Source organism: Coregonus clupeaformis, chromosome 35, assembly GCF_020615455.1.
Source record: "Coregonus clupeaformis isolate EN_2021a chromosome 35, ASM2061545v1, whole genome shotgun sequence".
NCBI lineage: Eukaryota > Metazoa > Chordata > Actinopteri > Salmoniformes > Salmonidae > Coregonus > Coregonus clupeaformis.
In genome coordinates, this window is record NC_059226.1 from 19,658,714 (window position 1) to 19,686,077 (window position 27,364).

Consider the following 27,364-nt stretch of genomic DNA (forward strand, 5'->3'; position numbering starts at 1 on the left):
TTACAATCATTTAAATGACCAGCAGCATACATCTCACACACCAATGACAATGAAGAATATGCTCATAGATTATTTTATTTTTGTATCATTTCACAACACAAAGCTCATCCTGAAACAGTATATACATTTGAATGGCTACAAAAAAAGGGAAACTGTAGATGCTATGCAATTTAACAAGCTTCTTGATGCACTTTGAGTAAGAGAAAGTATTAATTTACACACAGGCACCAGAGTAAATAAGTAGCCTGTCCTCTGCCATAACAATGTAATAGATCAAATTGTATCATAACAATGACCATTGCCATACCTTTGATACAGCCATTTTGGTTTAAGTGTGTGTTGGGAAGTACGTACGGTACAGCAGCAACTGATCTGAGGCCTATTGACTTGACTATCCTGTAAGAGCTTGATTATCATGGGCTCTGGTGTCATAACACAGACCTTTCAGAAATGTATGAAGACAAAGTCACACCAGGCATTTTATTCTGTCACCATTCAATGACGCTTGAGTGTTTCTCAGGCTGGTGTTAGTCTGTGTGACTGCAAAGGGAACAGCACCAAAGCAGAGTATTATTATACAGTATAAAAATAGAGCAAAACAAGGCGATGAGTTCTCCTGACGGCAACACGAGAACAGGAAGAGAGGAGAGAGAAATAGTGATGTAGAATTCCAAATCAACCCCTAACCCATACCCACTGGGCACAATATGATGAAAATTCAGATGGAGCTGATACCCATTTGATCCTTTCGGATCTACTATCCATGAAGTGTCTAGGGGTTGTTTTGGAATCCTGCATGAGAGAGAGAGACAGAAGACTAGTCATTCACTACTATTCATAACCATCAGTGGGGATTGGATACAGGCACACAGATTGAAGTGTTGGTTTAACTCCCAAACAGAGCTTAAGAACAGAATAGAGGGAAGAAAAGCAGCAAGGATGAACTTCTATCACTTTTCTCCATAGGGATGGGGCAGGGCAGGGCAGCCCCATCTTTCCCTGGTTAGACTGTAGGGGGGGGACCAGACCCATGTCATGTGACAGGGGTGTCTGAGGGAGGGACCCATGTCATGTGAAAGGGGTGTCTGTCCTCACTGCTCCTGAGTTCCCCAGGAGATGTAGTCAGGCCGCGTGGCAGCACTGTACTCGTCAATGAGCTGCTGCACCACCTCGCGGGAGTTGTCCAGCTCGTCAAAGTTTTCCTTGAAGATATCCTCCTTGCGGAACTGCTCCAGGAAGGCCTCACGCTTTCGCAGTTTGTCGTACTGCTTGCAAGTCCGCTCGAACAGCTGCAATGGAGGAAGAGAAGAGAAAGGGCATCCAGTGAACTTGTAGCAGTGAATACATTGCAAAAATACATAACATATACCTCATATTAGTCACTTCCTGCCCACTCCCTCAGTCTCACTGTGTGGGTTAGGAGGATACCAAAAATACTCTACATTTATCACCAACCCATGAAGTGTTTTGCCATTGAAATGTTAGCTAAGTATTATAGTTTTGTCTTCTTTTAAAATAATTTTGCACAAGGCACCCTACTCCTAGTAGCCAACCTTTAGAACCTGTAATGAGAATGAGGGGCGGAGCTTACACAGGAGATGCTGGTGTGATTGGCCATCATCAGGCCGCTGACGCGGTGGGCGGAAGGTAGGTACGGGGACTTCCTAGACAAAGCCACCTGGATGCTGGCTGGACCCCAGGGGATGAAACTGGCCAGCTTACGCTCCCGGATCCTCTGCAGGCTCTTGTGGACCTGCACTGACACAAACAGGATTGTATCAACTTATGGAAAGTATTGATATTGCTAAAACGTTTGGACCAATATGTTTACACACCACCACAAGCCCATTTCAATATCCACTTGGTCCTCAGCCATCTCCTTTATAACATCCAAAATAAGCAGAGGAATCAGCTCATGAACAAATACTGAACTTTTAAAATATCATCCGTAGTTAAGGACTTCACTTTGATTAGACAACGTTTTATGATTTAAAAAACGTATTAAAGAATAAACACTGCGCTAGCACACATTCAGTCTCACACAAAATATACACACGCACACACCTGGGTGGGGTCCACCTCTCCCTGGATGATGTTGAGGATGGCAATGTAGCAGTGGTTGGTCTGTCTGTCCCTGCCTGTGGACACCATGACGTTCTTGGGCTGCAGCAGCCTCCGCATCACATCCAGCACCGTGGTCTTCCTCACACTGGCCACCTGGGAGAGACACAAAGGAGAGGGCCTGTATAAGCACGCATATTCATATATGACAGGAATGCTTTGTTCACCAAATGTTTTTAAAAGAAGATGAATCAGCAGATACTCAGATAACTCAGTCAAGATCGGTGTTTTCAAGAACAGAGATTAAGCTAAACTAGATGAAGTACAATTGATGGGACTTGCTTTAACTCTTTAAAAGTATTTTTGTGGTAGTAGTTTTAAAAAATGTTTACTTTACTATTTAAAGCAAAGCAGTTACATATTGTCAAAGTTAAATGTAATAAAATAATTGATCTGATTACTTTGATAGACTACTATGTCACCCATATTACTTTGGATTGTGGGGCAGTTAGATCACAAAAATGTCTAAACTACAGTTGTTGCGTGTGAAGAGGAAAGACAAGACAAAGTGATCTTCTGTCAGAAGATGGAATAAAATGCAGGATAATGTGGACAACACTCTTAGGAAAGCAAAGCAACTGGGTTTCAGATAGATGCACAATTTACTTTTGTAAAACGTTCAGTGTAAATGAAGTTTGATCTTAGTTGAATGATGATGTAATGATTAAAACGTTATAGGCTATTATTTGGGGAGACAAATACGATGGTGTATCTAGTGATGACAGCTCTTTAAAAGTATTTTGATGGTAGTTGAATAACTACGTAGAATAGATTTGTATGTAGACCTACTAATAGCTAGCTGTAGTTCTAATAAATAAACTCTTTAGGCTAACAGTGAAATCTGAAAAGTACATTTCCTGAAGAAAATGTGGTGTATTTGCTAGCTTGTTTTAGAGTATGTATGTTTTTGAAATACGTTATAGCAGTGGTAGTGTCTGCAGCAGCAATGTTGTTGACTGGTTATAGTTGAAAATTCTGTAAATTAAAAGGTAGGATAGTCTGAACATGTGAAAGTTGGTTTGGTGTCTCTAGCTTGAACGGTTCAATAGTTACTGTTGGATAGTTATTTTATGCAAATATGTATAGTTATAGTTGATAAAGCTTTGAAAAGAATAGGATAGTTAGGGTTAGGAATTATTTTAGTTGTAGTAGCTTAAATTGGCCAAGCAGCAGGACCACTTTGAATTGCAACCTCTGTATTCTTATGGTTCTCATTCAAACCCATGTTAATTTATGCACATTTTTAAAATGGTTATAGTTCAAAAAGTATATATAGTATCAAATATCTTTTGACAAGCAATCTAAGTAGGGTCAGTCTAAACATCTCATCGTTGGATTGGAGTTAATAGCTTAAGCGGTGAAAGAGGAGATAGGTCTCGAATTTTAGATTTTCTTTACCATTCTAGTCTACGCTCTAACTTTTTGTCTAAGTTGTTGGCAAAGTGGTCAAAATAGCTGATTTGTGTCAAAAGTTGCATTGTTTACAATGAATATTGGAAGTGATGATGTCACAATGGGGAGCTTTAGAATGTTGAAAACAGTCCCATTAAAGTGAATGAAGATTAACAAAAACAAAAACAAAAAAATGTAGAAACTGTAAGAGGAGTAGCGTGCAGAAGAAGAAGAAAAAGAAGTATGACGAAGACTTAAAGTTGGGACTTTTGCTTCGCAAGTTCCACCTAATAATATCTTATTACAAGTAATGCTGCGGTAACACTAATTCTAAAGGCATTGATGCCCAGTTTAAAACAACTGGGAACTGGAAACTCGTAAATCTCACTTCCGACTTCAGTGCGTTCAAGAAAACTGGGATTTTTTTTGGAAAGGTCATTCAACTCGGAATTCCAAGTCGGAAACTCTGGCTCAGACTTTCCAACCTGAAGATCACTGAAATCATGATTTTTTTCAGAGTTCCCAGTTGTCTTGAAAGTACCATGATGTACTACGCGGTCACTGAGAACTACTTACCGATTGGTCAGTGGTGAGCGGTGTGTAGCCAGTCATGAGGAAGTGAAGGCGGGGCGTGGGGATGAGAGAGGCGATCAGACCAATCAGGTCGTTGTTCATGTATCCAGGGTAACGCAGGGTGGTTGTGCTGGCTGACATGATGGTGGAAACCTGTGGAGAGAAAGAGAACCTTTAGTTGTCATTATTACTCATAATTACTCTGGTCAGAAGAAATGCAGCCTATATGACAGGGATCATCACCTAGATTCAGCCGCGTGACGATTTTTTCTTGAGTGGATGGTCAGGGGGCCGGAACATAATTACAAATCATTTGTAGACTGCAAATTGACCGCAAGAAGCCCAAACAGATATGTTTGACTAAAACAATCATTTCAAACCATGCTTACATTTGTATACGATCACATATACATATCTCTCTATTATGCGTGGGAATACTTTGGAACAAATTTCCAACATTTGTATCACTTGGAGCTGATTTGCTGTAAAAAAATAATGCTATATGAGATTGTATGGTTAGAATGTTAGCTAGAGAGGGATATATAGGTCTGGCACAACCGTATAAACGACGGTTATAGATGAAAACAGTCATGAAAATAACCGGCATAACCGTTTAAATATTATTTATTGGGGGAATGAACAGCTGACTGAGGGCGGAATGGCCGGGCATTTGTGAGGCGGAGTCTGTTTCTGCGGTAACATGGACTCTTAACAACATGATGAAATGTTGTTGCTCCTTGCTGAAACAAGCAAGGTGTTGTAGCAAAATAGTCTCTGGTTGCCTAGACAGTGCCCCCCCTCCCTGCAACAGCAGCAGCACACATAGAAATATAATGAATAGAACAGGTTTGGAACCTCTAACCCTGGCAATTTGACTGGTAAACTCATGGGTACACTTGCAATCCGCTGCCTGGTATTGTGATGCAATAATTTCCATGGTAATGTAGAATGTTCATTCAAATTATGTTAACTGATGTGGCTCATGCAATGGAATGTATGTTTTGTAATGTCAGTTGAGTTGAATCAACAAATCACAGCACCTATTGATGGGTACATTTCCTGCTTTTACTTCCTTCATTTACTTCCTGCTTTGCTCCTATGGGTACACTCGCAATAGCCGCCAGTCCACCAATTACGCCACCATTGACTTGAATGGGGACGCCCATTCTATTAATTATATTTCTATGGCAGCGCATACAGTCAGGAGCAGAGGAAAGGGGAAAATGTGTAAAAATGTATACAATTGACCGGTTATTACTGTGTCCGCGGTCATTTGTCTGGCTGATTACAGTCATCTAAATTCCATGACCGCCACAGCCCTAGGGATATAGACATATTTGACATATTTTTTTTAACAACTACTGGGTGTTCATTCAACAATAATTTCTAGGGAGTGTGAGATCCAGTTTGACAGTTAAAGTGTGAGGAGTAACTAGTCTAACTAGTCTAACTAGTTTGTTTAATCCTCAGGATATTCTGGCTAACAGTGTGATGCATACACTCTCTCTACATTCACGCATACACTCTCTCTACATTCACGCATACACTCTCTCTACATTCACGCATACACTCTCTCTACATTCACGCATACACTCTCTCTATATTCACGCATACACTCTCTCTATATTCACGCATACACTCTCTCTATATTCACGCATACACTCTCTCTATATTCACGCATACACTCTCTCTATATTCACGCATACACTCTCTCTATATTTGTCTAATAAATTCTGGGTTACGGTCAGTAGGCTATAAAACAGTAGCCTGGTCCCAGTTCAGTTTGTGCCGACTTGGCAATACACCACAAACAGATCTGGGACCAGGCTATCAAAATACCTCTGTATAGAAACACTTTCTCCTCTCAGGAGTCTAGTGATCTAGAACCAGGAGATTGAGAACACCACTAGGGAAGGAGGTGGAGCTTGCACCTGAGTGGCAGGTGTCAATCACTCACCAGCTGGTTGATCTGGGAGAAGGAGGGGTTCTGAATGTGCAGCCTGTCGGTGGCGATGCGGTTCAGAGCAGTGTTGTCCAGTACCACCTGACACACACAAGTCAAAAAGAGAAACAGAATGAGAGGGATGTGTAGACGTGAGGTCAGAAGATTGAGATGTCCACAGAAAGACATCAATGGGGGGGGTTGACTTTAGAATTAGGGGAAACTAAGAGTCAAGAGAGAGATGCTGTGTGGTAGAGATTAGTTAACAGTGGGCTTTGATCCAGTCCTCCAGTCAGTCTTGATGGGTAAAGCAGAGTAGACAGTGTGCTGCTGTGTGAGGATTGAAGCAGAGAGGCACACACTGTGCGTCACTAACAGGGGAACCAATTCTTCTCCACATAGATTCTATTAGCTGTGGGGCTAACCCAATAAGCCTGAGTAGAGGCCCTTATGTAAACTCCTGCAGGAGGAAGTAGATATTGGAGAGGAGAAACATTATTAGGCTGTCAGAGCATCTCAGGAACTAATCCAATCATCAATCCCAGGCAGCAAAGATGTAATCATCCAGAGATGTAAATGTCCACCAACACTGCCTCATTATTAGTCATACACACCAGCGAGTTGCCGGCCGGCAGCAATGGTCATAAAAAATTATTCATGTTATACAGGTCCTGTGGCTCCTAGTTCAACTTCCTCCCTCTCTCTAAGAGCGGACTTGGCCATGGAGCTTGCCTGAGGCAGAGTGACACTTATGACTTTTGACACCACACTGAGTATGTTGAGAGTGGGGGGGGTTGGGGGTACAGGGGCAAGCGATGAGGCTTGTCCGTCCCCATCCTGTGGTGTTTTTGGGGATGAAGAAACAGTACCATTTTGGACATGATGTTTGTGTAACTTTCAACAACAAAAGGACAGTGTGGAACTGGCACGTCTTGTCTACTCCTGTTTTTCCCTTTTTTTATCACATTTTAACGACACAATTTTATGTGCATGGATTTGATTCCAGGAAATAACCTTTTGTGTATTCCCCACACCACTGTAGCCAGACGAAGGCAAGAAGCACAGATGAGAGTGTGTGTGAGTGTGTGTGTCCGCAGATGTGTGTGTGTATTTCTTGCTCACCACACAGTCTGCGTTCTGGGTGAGCCTCTTGAGTGTGAGCAGTGAGTTGTAGGGCTGCACCACCACGTCGCTCATCTCATCCTGGTTAGGGAACACAGAGTAGGTCTGCACCAGCTTCTTAGGGTACCTGGCCAACACACACACACACACACACAGAAGAAGAAAAAAAAAGATCACACATCAGGCCACAGAAAAAGGTCCAACAACAGTGGAAAACTAAAGGTTCCCCCAGGGAGAGAATATTATCTCTCTAATGGAGGCTGGAACAATTATGGTTAGAATTAGGTGAGAGTTTCTACTCCATATATTACAGGCCTACTAACATTACAGCAGTCAGACAGAAAGAGAGACCACCTCATCTCCATGTGGAAATTCAGCCTCCCTGTGTGTGTGTGTGTGTTTTCAGACCTGTCATTGAGCCTCTCCAGCAGGTAGGATCCCAGCCCAGACCCGGTTCCCCCAGCGATGGAGTGACACAGGACAAAACCCTGCAACAGAGAAACAAAACCATCTTAATTCCACTGCTTTGGGTGAAAAGATTAAAACGTCTCCCATTTTTTGGCCTATCCAGACAAATTATACATTTCCTCTGGCTCAGTGCGTCACTACGGCTCGCATATTTCCTGACAGCTGACACCCATACACTTCTATTGATGCGCGTTTCATCTCACTGTGATGTGCACACAGGGGTTTAAACCTCCCGACATCAAAATACAATACAAAAGCATTTTGTAGAATTGAAACAACTTTATCTTGGTAGAAACAAAACACTTTCTCTTGGTCACAGACTGACTAAATCAGTTTGTCCTCACTGCTTAAAGCTGAAGTTGTAATGAAGTCGGCAGGCATTTGAGTGTCGTCTCTGCGTTGACCAGTTCTATGAAATGGTGACTATTTTGTACTGTCACTAAATATTATCAGATCTATTTTACAGTTAAAAGGAAAGTGAAATATTATAGTTGTTTTATAATTTGATTGTTACTATATTTAGAAAGCATATCAGTCATTTCAAGCCCTATTCATCAACTTTTGTTGAATATCAACTAAATCTAAAACATATTTCATATTATCATTATATTTTTACTATGTACTTGAGCTTGTGTCCTCAAAAGTGAGTACACCTCAGCAATGTATAACTATTTTTACCAGAAAGGTGGGATTTTAATCTTTTTTGGTATAATCTCATGATAAATACCTACATTTTAGATTCCATCTATCAGGTTAAGTAGCTGTATATATTGTACTGTGCCAGTATATACGACACGTGTTTCTGCCTCCCACTCTCCACCCAGCCTGGAGGTGGGAGGGCAGCCCCACCCCACAAATAGGCTCTCTCCCTCCCCTAGACAGCCATGTAATACCTGCCTTCTACTCCAATCCAGCTATTACCACCCAACACAGCATGCCACACCCTGCCCTACCTCACACACTCTCAAACACACATGTCCATACACACTAAATAATAATGTGGGGTCATAAAGAGTATGGGCAACAGAAATTACACAGACTTCCATGGGGAAAGTTGTGTTGTTTTAAGGGAGGCAACCTTACAGCTGGCAGTTGAGAAACGTTTTTAGAAAAGGCTCGAAATAACAGAGCATTTACTAGTTTTAAGATGACATGTGTGGGCTCCCATTTTACATGTATTCTCTATTAAGTTACCCATTATATCGCCAAAGAAAGCATGCTTTCCACCACAGCACAACTGAAGGGAATGAGGAAAAAAGAACAGAAAAACCTATATTCGTTTCACACGTCAGTCAGTCACATATGGAGGCAATCAGGAAGTGTTTCACTCTGGATAATCTCCTCCCATTTTCAGTTTCTCCTTCCAAAGTTCTCCTCATGTGAGGCAGGATATGCAGTCAGTGCAGTGTGTGTGTATGAGATGGAGAATTGTTGGAATGCTTCCAAACTCAGGCCAGCTGACACCTCAGCTTTCACCCCATACGTTCTATGGGCCAATCAGAGACTGAGAAAGAGTGGGCTTGCCTCCAAGCTATCGCTGCCGTCCGCCTCTCTGTCGATGATATCAAAGATCTCTTCATGGATTTTCTCACCCTGCAAACGACAAGTCATGCATTATTCCAGATTACATTCACCTAAATAACAGTTGCAAAAAAATTTTTTTATAATAATAACATAGCCAAACTTCTACTAAATATGCATTATTCGCCTCAAGGCTGAAGCTTTTGTTCTGTACTTGGACCCTGTCCTTTAGCCTTAGGTCCAGCTACAACATGGTCCATATAATCACCTGTGAGAAGCCGCTGGCCCAGTTGTTCCCTGCACCTCCTCCGTGCTCAGACAGGTAGATGTTCTCTGGGTTGTACAGGTTGGCGTAGGGGGAGTTGAGGATGGAGTGGATCACCCTGGGCTCCAGATCCAACAAAACAGCACGGGGGATGTAGTGTTCATCGTCTGCCTGTGGATCATATAGAGAGGTAAGGCTTACTTGTACTTGATGTACAGAAAGCAAAGCACACACAATAATAATATTAGTCTGGTGACCTGATCACAGTAACATGGTGAATGTTGACTGCCATAACTTATTAGACTGCTCCATCTAGTGGGGAATAATGGTACAGTCCGTGATGCACGCTTCATGTCTAATTCGTTTGCACCGCATATGGCCATGTCTGTGTTGTCAGTGGATAACTGTCATGTACTGTACTTTGGTTTGAAGCCAAATCTGGCAACCTGCCTAGCCCACATCAGGACCAATAGACAGAGAGTAGAGGATTCCCTCTAGTCTATCGCCCTTTCTCAATTAATATTTTATTGATTCCTCACATCCTTGCTTCTCGTTTCCTTCTCAAAACACATTGGAGAAGACGGTTTGAGGGGAAGGACCTTGGAACTTCTCCAATACGGTTGAGAAGGATACAACAAGGAGATAAGATGCAATGCCTAGATGCACTCTCCCCCCATGGGTCCATATCCGGGATAGGAACCTGACCTACTTATCTAGCTAGCTAATGATGTTGTATACCTGATAGAAGAAGACATCCTTCCTGTCAGTGCCCTCTGTGGCGAACTCCTCCACAATCCCCTCCGGACTGATGCCATGCTCTGCACAGAGTTGTTTCCAAAACTCAAAACCAACTGCAACAGAGAGAGGAAATAAGATGCATTTAGTTACAACACCAAACATGATCCTGGCATGATACGTGCATGTCCAGTAGTTGTTATTTTACTACTAGCCTTAGCCTAGCTGTTGGCTAGCATTGCTATGCATACAGTTGCTAACGTTAGGTATGTGTGCTAGCTAGCTGACTAGCTAATAATTTGTAGAAAGGCAAAGACTTCACCATACTTTGGTTACCACATTGGCCAAGTTGAAGTGTTATGATTTCTCGGGGCATATTCCTATTTTAGTAGATCCCCTACCAGCGAAGTCTATAATCGAACAGACTGCTGTCTAACCGACCACTATGTTGATGTTGCTGACCTGCCTACTGCTTCCCGCTTGGAAACAACACGAAATACAGCATAAATGGAGTCACAACCGCAAACGGCATTTGCGACAATGCGCATGCTCACGTTCTTCTTCTTCTTCTCGTTCTTCTTCTTCTTCTTCTTCTTCTTCTTCTTCTTCTTCTTCTTCTTCTATACTATTACGGCGTTCCGCAAACAAACGTTAAAGGTGCATGCCGCCACCTACTGTACTGGATTGTGCAGTCAATCACAGTTTACAGACTAATGAATGAAGCATCACACATTAAGAGAAACTAAACCCTCCTATCTAAGCATAAACCTAGCTAGTTCGCTAATCGGCTAAATGGTGTTAGCTGGCTTGAGCATCCCAAGATAGAAGTAGAGGCTGTTTTAGCTGACTGGTGACCATTGAGCTGTTACGTTTTTCTGTGTTGCAGCGGAGGTAGCAAGGCTCTTTGCGCCATATAACATTGGAGCCAGAAGGAATATGACGAGACGACCAGCACAAGTCCAAGTTAGCCGAAGAAGCTACACACACACTGTCTGTTGTTTGGCTGACCACAATGCGGATAAAATTCCAAGCGTACTGTTTAAAGCTGAACTTCTTACTTCAGGACTTGGAGAGCAAAAAGTAACATTTTCAGGTCAGTGCGAAACTAGGCATTTACCAAAAGTAAAAAAAGTTTGTACTGTCTGTGGCTTGTTGAAATTATTTGCATTTCTTTTTATAGTGACTCAAACTTAATTGGTGTTCATAGTGTCAATAATAGTTATCACAGGCTTATTTGCTTAATTTAAGGTGAGGTGAGTTATGATTTTGTTTTGTTTTTTTCCCCAGGGAATGACCACGATCCCATGGTTATAACAAATAAACTGATGGAAGTGTTTCCGAAGCTCCAACAAGGGGGAGGCTTTGAATTTCTAAAACTTGTAGGATCTACTCGCAGTCGAAATCTTGCGTTGCTTCAGTGTCCCAGCACTGGATACACCCTTGCCTATCTGAAAGATCCATCGACGATGATTGGACAGGCTACAATCTACATACGTCCACTTCAACAGGATCTACCCTTAGATTGTGTACATACATTTACAGAGACTTAGTTTAATACGTAATCAAAACAAAGATTACTGGTGACTTTTAATCATTAATTAAAAGCCATTTGTTGTTGTTGTTAGGAGAGCTCACGTCCTGCCTCTGGTCCAGTCATCCCCTGCATCACTTGTCAGAAGGAAGTTCCCTTTTCAGAGATGAAGCTGCACAGATTGAGCTGCAATGGGTATGTACTTCTTAAAGCAATGCAAGGGTAGCATAATTTATTTTCTTTGGGAATATGTCTCTCTTATTGTTGTGCACACAAATAGCGAGTATGACCATCATTTCAATTGTGTTAACTTCAAGGACACCCATGCAGGAATCAGAAAGAGAACAAGAGGGAGGCCAAAGTGAAGAAAATGATAGTGAGACAGCCCTAGTCAGTGACAGTGTTCCAGTGAGGCCTGAAACATCAGCTGAGAGTGCAGTAGTACCGGCAGTGATTGTCAACGAGGAGTTGGATCGCAAAGAAACAGACAGTGGTTTGTGTCATCACAATAGTGTTGCTATAAGATTGTGTGTAACTGAAAAGTTAATAGAAAGATAACACCTGTAGGATATAATTAGATAAGATAATACAGTTACAGACAATTAATAACATGCAACTGGGTTTTTCTATTTTTCTAATATTTAGTTGTAGTTGTTTAGTAGTGCTGTTTTTATGTCAACTCAGTGTTGTGACAGGTTCTGAAGATGTTGGGTCTCACGTTTTGTCAGTGAAATGAACAGAATTTTCCTCCTGTTCTGTAGAGTGAGAGGATATCTGTATATGCAGGTAACATGCCAACTCACAATATGTCTCTCTGTAATAGATAACTTTATTGTTGTTGTTTGTTTAGAATGGAAGCTTTGGCCCATTCTGTGGACCATAATGAGACAGGAAGCTTCAAAGAAACAGCTTTTTTCCTTTCTTTTAAAAGGAAAGTAAACTTTCAGTTTTTCCTTGCTTGTTCTAACACAACAAATAAAAACATGGGTTGGACATCAGTCTAAGATTCTTGATAACACTTCCACAGTCTCTACATATAGTCTAAGTGCATCAGTAACAGAAACTCCTGGAGCTGGCAAAATTGCAACCTCTTCATCTGAGAGCTCACGGGCCAGCTGAACCTCGGGGACTGACACAGTGCCTCGATGAAGGCAGTGAGGTCCGTTCCAATCGATCCCATATTCTTCAGGAACCTGAATGGATGACAAGCATAATCAGTCTTGTACTTAAAACTAGTTTGACATGTCCTTACACAAGATTGTTATTTTTGGTCACCAAGGCAGTGAGAAATGAAATGTTACTTATTCAGTTTTTTAAAATAATACAGCTTTGCATAGTATGCACTGTAGAAACTACAGCTCACAGGTTGATCTTTAAAAGCTCGGGAGATTTTAAAGAGACAATAATCTATAGTAAATGTCTCATTTAAAGTATCACATTTAGCACCATTTTTTTCTCCCATAATTCCTTTGGGGAAACAATTTTAAGAAAGTGTTTAAAGTTCATTGTTAACCTCAGTAGGATCCTCCTCAGGGCCTTGCTCTCTGTAACTTCTCCAGAGTTGCTGTGGTGACTGATTCCTTTCAGTTCTAAGACCGTGGAAGTTCCAAGCATCTCGAAAAGAGTCGAGGCTTTGCTGAACCAGTGGAAGGAAAATCCGGTGCAGAGCGAAAAGATGGACTTCATTGTCTGGATTCAGTGTCTCCTGATCTTCCAATGAAGTAAAGATCTGATAGAAGAGGTCCAGGGCATGTTCATAAACATCTCTCCACATCCTCTCTATTCTGTGTTTAGGATAAAATTGAGAAATTGTTAATTTATGACATATGCTAAAGTACATTCAACTAGTATGTTAGTTGTGTGAGCCTAGTTGCCAAACATATTTCTTTACCGCTTGATTGTGGACACTTCTGCCTGTGATGTGTGAATTCCTGTCGGTACCTCTGCTTCTGATCATGAATTCTGCCACATCTGCATTCTCCCCCCTTTGTCAGACCGTACCCTTGATGGCAGCCCATACTGCTCAACAGCGGCGATAAAGCTCTGTAAGACCGTATGAGCTCTATTATTGCCGGCCACAGTCAGGTAGACCACTAAACGACTGAATCCATCCACCCCACCGTGGACAACAAATCTCCACCTGTTGCAAACACATGAAAAAATATAACTTTATTGTATAACAATTGTAATGAAACATATAGAAAGATGCATTGTTTATCTGCTAATATCACTGACCTGATAAGCTTATGGTGGCCATCTATATGCCACAAAGAGTTTGGGCCAGGAACAAAATACTGCCGTCGCCTTAATACACGCAGCCTCAGACGTCTCATGTAGACTCCCTCTGCATTGACTCTGCGTAAAGACTCTTGCAGTCTTGAGACTGAGGGGAGGAATTTAAAATGAATAACCACACACTCACTGGCTACTTATTTTGAGGATATAGTGGTGTCATAATAAAATAAATAATGTGTGTAAAACAGTCAACTATTACAGAACCACCACAGCTTCAAAAATGTACTTTACTGTCAGATATTGTACATATACATACACATATATATACACATATATAAAAATTATATATACATATACATATATATATATATACACATACATACATACATATACATACATATATACATACATACATATATATATTTATATATATATATACATACATATACATACATATATATACATACATACATATTTATATATATATATATTTATATACATACACACATATATATACATATATATACACATATATATACACACATAGATAGATAGATAGATAGATAGATAGATAGATAGATAGATAGATAGATAGATAGATAGATAGATAGATAGATAGATAGATAGATAGATAGATAGATACCACATGCTCGAACAGAGATGACCTGAGATTTTTTGCCTCCTATGATATTTTGCTTTTCTATGATTATATTATACCCTTTACAGCAGGGGGCACATCCGGACAGCTGAGAATATTACTGTCAGATATTGTTCCACCTCTATTAAACAGGAGGCTAAAAATCACAGGACATGTCTATCCTGATGATACAAGTCAGCCGTCCTGAAATGTGTGTTTCTCTTCACATTTCTTCTACACATTCTACATCTCAGAGGCGATGTCTTTCCATAAGCGGGCTTCCTTCACCTTTCAAAGGGGCAGAGCTCCAAATTAAAAATACATTTAAATAATGCCCATATTATTATCTACTCACTTGGAACATGCACACCTCTTGCATTCAGGTGACCACGCATTAGCTTGTAGCCGGTGTTTGGATGACTTCTGTGAATTTCACTTACAATACGGTCTAACTCCTCATCATTCACAGCTGAATAGAGATCTGTCTTTCTGTACAAACAAGAAAAACACAACATCAAGTAATGTTACCTTAAACGTCATATTCTTTCCGAGTGTATGAGAGCAGCAATTCGTAAACAGAAAACTCATGAATTTAGTGTAAATACCTTAAACTGTATTGTTGCATGCGCCTCCTGATGGTCCTCTTTGACACACCGAACATCGCTGCAATTTGAACTGCGGGAACTCCACAAAGAAGTTGATGCTCCAGAACTGCACTCGGTATGTCAAACGCCAAACGCCCCGGTCCCTGTGTGTGTTGGGCCTGAAGTGCCCTGGTACCAGAGAAGCGGTGGACAACTTCTTCTAGATTTGCAATCACTCTGTGGTCGATATCTTCGTCGGAAAGTGCGGAAATGACTCCAACAACTTCAATAAGTTCCTCTGCTTTACTAGCTACATGCTCTGGGTCAGCAGGTCCTGCTTCTACATCCTCTGCTAAGTTTAAAATGTCTCTAACCAACTCCCTGGAAAGTTCACGGAGATCCTCCATTGTCTCTATCCAGGTTGGCCTACTCTACTTCAGACCAAAGCAATGGATCAGACTAGATTCGCGTTAGCCCCGCCCACTGACTTTGATGGGTCAGTTTGACAGTTTTAAGTAATTCATGAATCACTGCAATGCAGGATCATGAAATGTAAATGTAAATAGTGAAATAATTATATATGTATTTTACATAAAATGAATCGGTATTTGAATTAATTAATGACACATTTAATAACACATTTATGTATTTAATTATAATTTTAATTAATTAATGACACATTTAAGTAATTATTTAATGGTGTATTTATTTATTTAATTGTGACACTTTTAGTCCTCCATAGTAATCATTATCCAAACAGCTGCAAAACGGAACGAGAGTTTCTATTGGACAAATTCAGGTAGGTCCCTCCCCGTTTCGTTTCTTTTGCTTCCTTTTCGAAAAGAAACTGCGCTGACATTAATCCCTATACTCGCAATTATCCAGCTACTTTATTTACGTGGCATCTGATTTGTTGCAGAATACAAAAATTGTGTTTTTCTATAAATCTTCTAAAGGGTATGGAAATGTTTTTTACCAGCTTCAGTTATAACTCATTCATACATCTAGCTGTAATTATAGAATATGAGACATACTGCATGCATGGTTTCATTGCAACTGCTGTACAGTGTGATGTCTGATGATTGTGATAGTAAAGTGTAAGTACAGGATATTTTACAGAATTGATTTATTTTAGATTTCCTCAATCTGGGTTATTGGAATGCCATTCACACACTTGTCTGTCCACAAGTAAATCCACAACAAACGACAAGGTCGTGCGGTTGCTTATGATTGGTGAGGCAGTTGACGCATGTGTTTGTCAGTTGGCTACGATTTTTTTGTTGAAAAAAAAATGCGATTTACTTAGCTAGGTTTAGGACAACGCCATATTGTCAATACCACTGGATAATTTTCGGCAATAATGTCAAAGTAAGTGGCCGTTTTTTGTGTGTACTATTTTACAAATAATTGATATGAATATTTTCTAGTCATAGTTGGTAAAGATATCGCTAGCATCGTGCAGTTGCTTGCTAGCTAACGTTAGCTGGCTAAGCCAGCAGTTAGCTGCGCTATTAGCACTCAGTTAGAATACATAGCTAGCTAGCTATTTGGCTAGCTAACAAAATAATTAGCCAGATAGCCAGGTGAAACGACACTGCGTGGTAAATTTGACTAGCTACAGTAATGGTAGCGTATTTCGTACATGTTTGTTAACTGACAGGCTCGTTCGGGCAGGGACTTTTGACAGTCAGCTTTGTTTGAGACAAGGCAATCGAGGGGGCAACAAGTCTGCTATATCGTCTTCTAGTCGGCTAAAAGCGGCGTCGGTTGTTCTGAACGTGAAAGTGTGAGGACACGACACTTTCTTTAGTTAGCTCCATATTTATACCGAGGTGTTATTTGGGGTTATTTAATCAACATTTGACGCGAGAGATGGCACACACGGAAGGAATGGGAGATGCCATGGGAGAGTGTTCAGGAAAACAGGGGTCGACTCTTGGCCTGAGAAGTCGACCATGCTCCAGCGAAAGAGACAGCCAGGTCCGCGTTGTCAAAGCCTCGCTTCAAGAGAGACTCGGACCCTACGAGCCGGTGGTGACCTACCTACAGTCCGTGCTGGTGTGGGAAAGGCCGTTTCAGAGTGTGCTACTGTACACAGTGGTCAACGTTGTGTTCTGGTAAGTTTTTGTGAAATTATAAATGATATAGCAGTGATGACAAGCTATTTGTACAATGTATATTTCATGACTTACATACATCCTATCTAAGTACAGTAATCCTATCTACTGTACCACCAGAAGCTTCTGCACATAGAAAACGTCTCCCATCAATTTAAGATAAGACAGATGGCTCACCAGAGCTGCTATTAATAGAACGGCAAAGCACCATTGTGCTTCTGTAGGCTACATTAGAAACACTATCTACTCTGGGGGTTGACATTATTATCTTTCGATGGAAATAGGCCTAGTATGTTGAATCTGTGACTACTGCAACTACTCTAGTTCAGCCTATATGTCAAATGTCTATAAGGAGTGCAAAACAGAATCTGTGAAAGGAATTAGTGATATGACAATAGTAAAAGACCTATAAGGCTATGTGCCCGATAAAAAGTCGATGCACTTTGTATTACAGAGTCAATATCCTACATGTGCCAATGCAAACAGCCACCATGTCACCAATCAATCGATGTCAAGAAGTCAGCCTTCTTAGTGTGCTGAACTAATGAATCCATGTAAAATCTTTGAATTCCTTCTCCTACTGTACATTGACTTTATTGTTGTGTGTCATAAATCACTGTGGCGGTCATGCTGTAGTGACATGTAGTTCATCCAGCTCAGGCATGCAGCCTTTATTCGATTAGACCACTACTTATTTCAGCCTCGGTTTTTCTCTCCCCTTTACATGTGCCCCAGTACACACACAGTGGAGTAGTAGGCTATATATGCCCAGAGTGATGCATAGTAATGCATGGAATGATACAAGTCACATGCATTTTGGGGGGAGAAGTGTACTGGAAGTAAGGCGGCAGGTAGCTTAGCGGTTAAGAGCTTTGGGCCAGTAACCAAAAGGTTGCTGGTTCGAATCCACGAGCCGACTGGGTGAAAAATCTGTCCATATGCCCTTGAGCAAGGCACTTACCCCTAATTGCTCCTGTAAGTCGCGCTGGAAAAAGTGTCAGCTAAATGAATAAAAAATTAATTAAATTTACATTTTAAAAAAGTAACAGTGCTGGTGTGTGGGTATAAGAATTTGACAATTATTTTGTGTGTTTTAGTTTTCACACAATCAGTGTGTGTACTTTTTACTTTAAACTGAGGTTCCTAAGAAATGGGCGTCATGTTTTTTTCCTTCTGTATGTGTTATCTATCGCAATACTGCTAATAAGAAGCTGTATGCCATGCATTATCAGCCAATAGTTCTCTGATATTTAATGATGTAGGCTATCACCAACATTTCACTCTGCTGTTATTGTGGCCACTAACTGTCTTTTAGCTGTGTTAAACCACATGGTAATGGAGCCACGTGTAATAGCTGTTATCTAGCTATCAATTTTTAGGCCAGTTGTTTGCATAGATAGATTACATAGTCCTGAATTTCAACACTGCTTTTGAAACCAATCGGTAGGCTACTAGGCTTGTTTATTTTTATTTTTATTTTACCTTTATTTTACCAGGCAGATCAATTAAGAACAAGTACAATTTTATTTGTTACATGCTTTGTAAACAACAGGTGTGGACTATTTTTTTGGAGAAATAATAGAAAAGTAAAACACGTAATAATACAATTAATAATAGATACACAATGAGTAACGATAACTTGGCTATATACAAGGGGTACCAGTACGGAGTCGAAGTGCAGGGGTACGAGGTAATTTAGGTAGATATGTACATATAACCAGGAATAAAGTGACAGATAGTAAACAGTAGCAGCAGCGTATGTGATGAGGCAAAAAGGGTCAATGCAGATAGTCCGGATAACTATTTGGTTAACTATTTAACAAACTATTTAGCAGTCTTATGGCTTGGGGGTAGAAGCTGTTCAGGGTCCTGTTGGTTCCAGACTTGGTGCATCGGTACAGCTTTCCGTGTGGTAGCAGTCTATCACTTGGGTGGCTGGAGTCTTTGACAATTTTTAGGGCCTTCCTCTGACACCGCCTGGTATAGAGATCCTGGATGGCAGGGAGATCAGCCCCAGTGATGTACTGGGCCGTACGCACTACCCTCTGTAGCACCTTGCGGTCAGATGCCAAGCAGTTGCCATACCAAGCGGTGATGCAGCCAGTCAAGATGCTTTCAATGGTGGAGCTGTATAACTTTTAGAGGATCTGAGGGCCCATGCCAAATCTTTTCAGCCTCCTGAGGGGGAAGGGGCATTGTAGTGCCCTCTTCATGACTGTGTTGGTGTGTTTGGACCATGATAGATCCTTAGTGATGTGGACACTGAGGAACTTGAAGCATTCGACCCGCTCCACTACAGCCCCTTCGATGTGAATGGGGGCGTGCTTGGCCCTCCGTTTCTTGTAGTCCACTATCAGCTCCTTTGTCTTGCTGATGTTGAGGGAGAGGATGTTGTCCTGGCACCACACGGCCAGGTCTCTGACCTGCTCCCTATAGGCAGTCTCATCGTCGATGGTGATCAGGTCTATCACCGTGGTGTCGTTGGCAAATGTAATGATGGTGTTGGAGTCGTGTGCGGCCACACAGTCATGGGTGAACAGGGAGTACAGGAGGTGACTAAGCACGCACCCCTGAGGGGCCCCTGTGTAGAGGTTCAGCGTGGAGGATGTGTTGCCTACCACCTGGGGGCGTCCCGTCAGGAGGGAGGTGTTCAGTCCCAGGGTCCTTAGCTTAGTGATGAGCTTGGAGGGCACTGGTGTTGAACACAGAGCTGTACTCAATGAACAGCATGCTCACATAGGTGTTATTTTTGTCCAAGTGGGAAAGTGCAGTGTGGAGTGCAATAGATATTGCATGATCTGTTTGGGCGGTATGCGAATTTGAGTGGGTCCAGGGTGTCTGGGATGATGGTGTTGATGTGAGCCATGACCAGCCTTTCAAAGCATTTCATGGCTATAGATGTGAGTGGTACGGGGCAATAGTAATCATTTAGACAGGTTACGTTGGCGTTCCTGGGCACTGGGACTATGGTGGTCTGCTTGAAACATGTAGGTATTACAAATTCTTATTTACAATGCTGGCCTGGCAATGTGAAAGAGTATGTTTGCTTCTTGGTGAGCTTGAAGTTAATGTAGTTATAAACCTTTGTTATACCTGTCCTCATTTGAACTAATGTATAGATTGTCTGCTGTGAAAGTCTGAGAACATTTTACTCAGGAGGTGAGAAACACAGGAAACACCTGTGTTCAAAGTAGAGCTCAAAGTCACGTACACACAAACTATCACCACAATATTTGTAGTGTTGGCCTTTTCCATCACATTCAGTCAGCAACCCACCTTTGTCAGTAACCGAGGCACCACACACAGACACCTAAGTCTGGAAATAACTGCCACTTGCACGGCAGTCCACAGGGTATGTTTGTGACATCTTAAACAAAAGGAAACATCAGCTGTTGTGAAGCTGACCTTAGTATTCTGTTCCAGGTTCTTTGCCCTGACCTCGCTGCGCCTGCTCTTCCTGCTGTCTTCAGGCCTGGTTGTATTCATCTGCATTGACAGCTGGAGGAACAAGATCTGGCCTGAGATCAGAGGTGAGGAGGGTATAGTACATTATTTCTGGAACGTCTTCCTTTTTCTGCACCCAATGCCTCATGCCCCACTGTGTCTTGGTCTGTCCCCGCTGAGTACCTCTGCTCTACTGTGTTAATTATACCTGACTTGGTTCTTAGATCCTGTCCCTTATTCCCCAGTGTCATACTACCCTTGGTGTGAATACCCTACTGCTTTACATTTGAGGGTTGAGACACATCTGTAAGCGTTTTACAGCCTGGCCCTGGTCTGTACTATTCATTAGACCCTGTAAGACCCTGTATAATTAATCATATCCTTTGTTATGCCTGTCCTCATTTAAACTCATGTGGTATAGAGTGTCTAAGTGTAGTGATGCTGTGGTTGCTAAATGTGGGTGTTAAATGCATTTTCTTTCTCTTCCCACAGTTAAAAAGCCTGATGAGTCTGAAAATGAAAGGTAGGCCTATGTCTTAAATACATAATTTGTATCCTATCGTCACATTCTGGTTGGGCAGTGGTCACAGAGAGATGATGTCACTGATGTTGTTGTAATCCTATCTTGCAGCTGGGGCCTGGTGCAGCCAGGGGTGCTCAGTGTTCCAGAGCTGTGTCACCACATTGCTGAGGTCTGGGTCTCTGGGCTGGCCTTTACATCCAGCCTGGTGCAGTTCAAACGCCACAACCCTGGCAAGGTGAGGCCATGGCACTCTCCTTGTACTAGTATGAAGGGTCTCCTATATAATCCCTAAACCCTAATACAATATCTTGTCTACTCTCAGCCTACTGTGAACATACAGCTAATCAGTAACTTGACCAGTTGAACTAAAATAATTGCTTGCAGTTGAACCTGCTGAAGGTGACTACCTTTGTCTGTGTTTGTTGTCTCTAGTTCTGCCTCCTGACCTGTGCCCTCTTGACCTGTCTGGCCATGGTTGGACGGTACATTCCTGGACTGGTGCTCTCTTACTCTGCAGGTGAGTACAGTGAGAAACGACCCACCCACCACCAATCCCACCCTCCTGTTTCCCAAACACCATCCCCATTCAGAGCTCCCTAATGGCGGGGAAACTCAAGCTGGCTTCCCCTGTTAAAAATGCATGGCTGGTGAAACCAGATCTGTGGTCCCCTGGCACCAGGGTTCTGTCTGTGAGGTGATTAACGCCTGGCTGGGCTGAGGCAGGGAGGGAATCGGGGAGGCAGGGATAGAGGGACTCAGGGGGAGGCAGGGAGAGGGAGGGAGGGAGAGAGATACAGGAAGGAGGTCAGGCTCAGACATGCTAATCCCCTCACCTTTAACCAATGTAGAGCGACCAATCTACCGGAGAGCCAGGAAGAGGGAGGCCCTGCCAGGGCCCTCTGACGTACCTAACAATCTTGTGGCTGCTAGTGCTCCCCCTCTTTGTTTTGTTCTCTGTTTAATGGCGAGATTAGTTGGGCTCAAGCCCATGGGTGTGTGGGCTGAGGAGAGTAGCTGGGGTTTAGGTGAGCCAGAGCCTAATAGTACAGATTAATGCATTTTGTTTCTGCAGCCATGGTTATTTTCTCTGTCTTTTTGTTTATGCCCAGTGATGTTTCCACTAACATTAAGCCATTCTCTCTTGTCCCAGTGCTGGCTGTTCTGCTGTGCCCCCTGGCAGCGTACCACCGAGTGTGGCAGCGTGTGTGCGTGAAGCTGGAGCCGGCCCTGCAGTGGCTGGACTTCAGCGTTCGCGGGTACATGATGTCAAAGCCCATCGACAACCAGTGTGAGTACAGAGTGGGTTGCCTGTTTGTTTGTGTTTGTCTGATAGTTTATTGGCATAGCTACAGTTTGCAAACCTAAACCAGTGTATCTCCTTCTAACTTGACTGGATCAACGGAGTAGCTCAGTCATTGTAACCTGTGGTCTGTGTTTGCTCTGTAGTCCTCCGCAAGCCAATTCGGGGTGCAGCCTCCGGTGATGCCAGTGACAGTGAGGAGGAGCTTGCTGCATTCTGCCCGACGGTAATTCACCAGATGTATTTCACAGGCCGTCCAAAAGCGTAGTCAGGTTGTCATCTATCTGACTGTCATGGTTATTTAAATGGGCCTACTTGTTGGTTATTACTCAGTTAGATGGCCAGGAGTGGCATATGTAGCTCAAGCCTGCAGCTGGTCTCATATTGAAAATAACCTGACCCCTTTAGAGATAGAAATAGCAGGCCCTCCCAGTCATATCAGGTCATATCAGGTCATGGGCTCCCGAGTGGCGCAGCGATCTAAGGCACTGTATCACAATCCGGCTGTGATTGGGAGTCCCATAGGGCGGCACACAATTGGCCCAGCGTCGTCCGTGTTTTGCCAGGGTAGGCCGTCAATAAGAATGTGTTCTTAACTGACTTGCCTAGTTAAATAAAGGTGAAGTAAAAAAATATATACAAATAAAAACATGTCATCCTTGACTATGTATAAATTCAAGAGGAAACATACTATATTATAAATTACTAACAAGGTTCAATGTCTTTGCTCTCTTTCAGTTTGACGATGCTATAGTGGCCAAAGAACTTGCGATGACAGACTCTGAGCACTCTGACGCTGAGGTCTCATACACAGACAATGGGACCTTTAATCTGTCCCGTGGCCAGACTCCTCTCACAGAGGGCTCAGAAGGTACAGTCCGCACCCACCCACCCGCTGAGTCTGCAGTCTGCACCTCCAGGCACACATGCTCTGGAGTCACGAGAATTAGAGGCAGATGTAATGTAGCTAATAGGGATGTGCATCTTTCCCTTTCAAGACGATTCGATATGTATCTAGATACATGGGCTCCGATACGATACAGGAACGATACGTTTTAGTTTGACACTTTGTTTTTGATTTAGAGATGCAAACACATTCATTTTCCATTCTAAATTCAAATCTGCTGCTGATGGAGATCATGAGCTGGGCCTCTCTGGGCTGGATCTATCTGAGCTGATGTGTGTGTGTAAATGATGTATACTATGTAGGCACCTGATCTAAACCATAAGGGAGACTAGGCATCTACCACCCCACTATCAGATTAGGGGGGGGCAATGTAGCCTATGTTTTATCCCCCAACTTTGCTTCTGAAATCACCATCACACAATAATTAACTTGTAATTTTTGCAGATTAAGTGTTTGAGCTAGTAATGTGTCAATATTTATTGTTTACAAATTGGGTATGACATAGCCAATGAACACAACTTTGGATTTCACCCCATCTCAAAGCCATTTTAGCATTTGAATGCTGAAGGTGCTGCGTAGATGTGCAAGATCAGGAACAGACTGCCTACCTTGAGTTGGTCAGCATGCGAAGCTGGGCACAGTGCGTGAAGCTGGGCACAGTGCGTGAAGCTGGGCACAGTGCGTGAAGCTGGGCACAGTGCGTGAAGCTGGGCACAGTGCGTGAAGCTGGGCACAGTGCGTGAAGCTGGGCACAGTGCGTGGTTTGACTAGGCTACTAATATTCCCTAGGGTTGTTAGGCATACAAAATGACTTGTAGATCAATGACTGTCAACGCAGTTACAGACTTAGTTCGACACTGAAGGAGAGGACACATCAGTTGTCTCAAAAGATCAGAGGTATTTTCAAAAGGTAGAAAGAAAGTATTTTTTGTACTTTCTACTCCTTTTTCTCTCCAATTTCGTGATATCCAATTGGTAGTTAGTCTTGTCCCATCGCTGCAACTCCCGTACGGGAGGCGAAGGTCGAGAGCCATGCGTCCTCCGAAACACGACCCTGCCAAGCCGCACTGCTTCTTGACACACTGCTCACTTAACCCAAAAGCCAGCCGCACCAATGTGTCGGAGGAAACACTGTACAACTGGCAAACGTGTCAGCGTGCGTGCGCCCAGCCGCGATGGGACAAGGACATCCCCGCCGGCCAAACCCTCCCCTAACCCGGACGATTCTGGGCCAATTGTGCGTCGCCTCATTGGTCTCCTGGTCGCGGCCGGCTGTAACACAGCCCAGGATCAATCCCGGATCTGTAGTGACGCCTCACTGCGATGCAGTGCCTTAGACCGCTGCGCCACTCAGGAGGCCCAGAGAGAAAGTAATATGAGCAACAACAAAAAATGTGAATCAGCGATTCGTAACGTTTGAATCTATTTTCTGACTGATGCATGCTACATTTGGATCGGTTTTGGGTCCACGAACCGATGCAGTCGTATGTTAAACATTTGAATCAGGGACCGATGCGAATCTGTGAATCGTTACATCCCCAGTAGCTAACATTAGAGCCTACATGATAGGATGACATGTCATAAGGCACTGTACTGTTTTCTGTATTGTGGCATGACTGCCTACTCTGGTAAGACATGTTGTGCAGGGTGATGGTCTGTGTTTTAAATTACAAATGACATTCCAACATCTTGAACCCCTTCCTCTCTGTTCATCCTCAGATTTTGATAGACACAGTGACAATGAGGAGTCGTTTGCCCAAGACCTCAATGACTTCCCGTCCATCAACCCAGACGCCACCCTGATGGACGACGACGATGACTCGTGCATCGGGCTGCCCAGCCTGGGACCTCGGTCTGGGCGGAGTGGCCCCCGAACCACGGCCGAGCTGCTGGATGTGGAATCCCACCTGGACTCTGACCAGGACGACCTGGACGAGGAGTTGTCCTTCGGCGGCCTCCCCCCCGCTTCCGACTTCCTCGGAGGTGACCTGGCTGGAATCATTGCCAGCAACATGATTCAGGCGGCACTGGCTGGGGCCATGCAGCCCCGTCCCACTGCCGCCCGCAGGGAGAGGCCCATCAGAGCAGGGTCCAACAGGGGCTACCGCAAGCAGTCTAGCTCAGAGCTGGACACGGACTTGGACGGAGAGGACTTTGAGATGCTGGACCAGTCAGAGCTGAACCAGATGGATTCCTTTGGGGGTGCAGGAGGGCAGGGTGGGGGACAGGGGTCCAGCTTCCTCTCCAACCTGCTGGGGAAACCACAGTGAGGCACCTCTACCTGTGTATAACAATCAAACTAAGTATTTGTGTGTGATTGAGTGATTGGAATGTTCATGGATTGTTTTGAGTGCGTGTGTGAGTAATTTAATCGTAGGATCCAGCAGCCAGGCTCCTGATTGATATCACTGTGAAGTACTTCTGATTTCTTTATTTTTCTATCTCACTTTTCAATTTCTTCCTCTAGTCTGTAGCTTGTATGTGTAAGCCACCGTCATCCAGAAAGTATTATTTTGTAGACTGAGCAATAGGAAACGCAATGTAAAAAACGTAATCTTTCTGAAACAGCATTACAGAACCACTTCCCTGTCCTGTCATCCAGTATGCCCTAGGTAGTAATACGTTGTTTTTTTCCCAAAGTCGACCACTAGGTAGTATACACACTTTCTAAAAGGCTAGACACACAGGGCTATTTAATATGGGACCAAGTTAGACATTCCTATTGATTAGTGAAGTTTTACAACTGCAATGACCTTGTTTAGAATAGTTTTAGCAATATCTGACTGGGACAATTGTTAAGTAAAAGCCACTGCTTTCATTTCAAGACACTCATTCTCTATTAGAAACTAAGTCAATAATGGTGATATTTTTAGGGATCATTCTTGATTGAGACATGAATTTGTTTTGAGTCTGAAATCATTGTTTTAAAGAAAGGGGATAGGCATTTTAGTTCAATGTTTTACTGTCTCCCCCCCGAATGTTTCTTCCGTCATGGGCTGTTTAGATCTTTTTGTCTTTGTCATCACAGTAAGTTATTTTATCAAGATAACCTGCTCCTTGTATCCCTTCTCCCGTGGCATTCCCAATCCCCATCTTCACTCATTTTTGCTGATTCTTCTCAGAGGAGAGTCTGTAGAATAGACATGCATATATAAGTAGCACAGAAGTACAGAATATAAACCTTTAGTTTAACCTCAACTCATGCATGTACCACATTTGTAAACGTCTTAAGAAAAGCATCAGGAAAACATGTTTACATTGATGGGTGAACAAAATGCTGGTATACAAAACTCAACCGGAGTTAGCCTTTTTAAAAGTGTGAATATGTAAAGGAAAATATGAAATATGCTTGTCTTTTAAAAACTAGGGTGCAGTAAATCTTAGCCTATTCTTTTTTTGTGTGCAGGTCAGTATGATTACCCTGCCATGGGAAAGCAAGCTCCTGCTGCATTTGTCTTTTCATGGAAACAATCTAATAAATAGGAGTGATTCTTCTTGGTCATTGAAACTCAAATGATCCGCAGTTGGGTTTTGCTGAAGTAGCTGGATCAAACAATCAGAAAGAGACAATGCTTGTTTTATATATAAGACAAATTGCCCAATAATGCTATTTGTGTTGTATAGAATATCATGACTGTGGGAGATTTAATACAATAGAACTTCTGGATCCCCCTGTTCATGGAGATGGCCCAGAAACCAGAATCGGTTTGATCTGAAAAGGTTTGGGATTTTAAATAAAAAGAGTGAATTTATATGACTTGTTTTGGACCACTTTAGTTTAAACAGTGTCTCTCCATGAAGACGGCCAGGCAATTCTTCATTATTAGTATTATGTTAAGTAAATGTGTTCAGTACAGTGTATTTTTCCTCTCTGACATTGGTTTTGATGTGCAAATCTTATTAAATATGAAGTCTGGATTAAATGTTTATTTTGTTATGTATAAACA

At 42.6% G+C, this 27,364-nt stretch overlaps 2 protein-coding genes and 1 long non-coding RNA gene across 3 annotated transcripts; 2 read left to right on the forward strand and 1 right to left on the reverse strand.

Annotated features, from left to right (window-relative positions):
• Positions 1 to 57: 57 nt before the first annotated feature.
• On the reverse strand, positions 58 to 10,669 carry LOC121550576 (tubulin gamma-1 chain). The gene is made up of 11 exons (XM_041862902.2): positions 10,467 to 10,669; positions 10,143 to 10,255; positions 9,408 to 9,575; positions 9,143 to 9,211; positions 7,559 to 7,638; positions 7,151 to 7,277; positions 6,044 to 6,130; positions 4,090 to 4,239; positions 2,065 to 2,217; positions 1,592 to 1,753; positions 58 to 1,289 (listed from the first exon to the last, which is right to left on the reverse strand). Exons 1-11 carry the CDS (start codon positions 10,513 to 10,515, stop codon positions 1,092 to 1,094), a joined length of 1,356 nt encoding a protein of 451 aa, XP_041718836.1. The 5' UTR covers positions 10,516 to 10,669; the 3' UTR covers positions 58 to 1,091.
• Positions 10,670 to 10,905: 236 nt separating this feature from the next.
• LOC121550538 lies at positions 10,906 to 12,577 on the forward strand. Its single transcript, XR_005996968.2, has 4 exons — positions 10,906 to 11,232; positions 11,427 to 11,665; positions 11,765 to 11,865; positions 11,988 to 12,577. It is a non-coding gene; the product is annotated as an uncharacterized LOC121550538 (long non-coding RNA).
• A 3,296-nt stretch (positions 12,578 to 15,873) lies between these two features.
• Positions 15,874 to 27,169, forward strand: LOC121550577 (reticulophagy regulator 3-like). The gene is made up of 9 exons (XM_041862903.2): positions 15,874 to 17,243; positions 20,667 to 20,773; positions 21,180 to 21,210; positions 21,319 to 21,445; positions 21,643 to 21,727; positions 22,361 to 22,498; positions 22,657 to 22,736; positions 23,249 to 23,381; positions 25,137 to 27,169. The coding sequence occupies exons 1-9, from the start codon at positions 16,999 to 17,001 to the stop codon at positions 25,685 to 25,687; spliced, it is 1,497 nt and encodes a 498-aa protein (XP_041718837.1). The 5' UTR covers positions 15,874 to 16,998; the 3' UTR covers positions 25,688 to 27,169.
• The last annotated feature ends 195 nt before the right edge of the window (positions 27,170 to 27,364 follow it).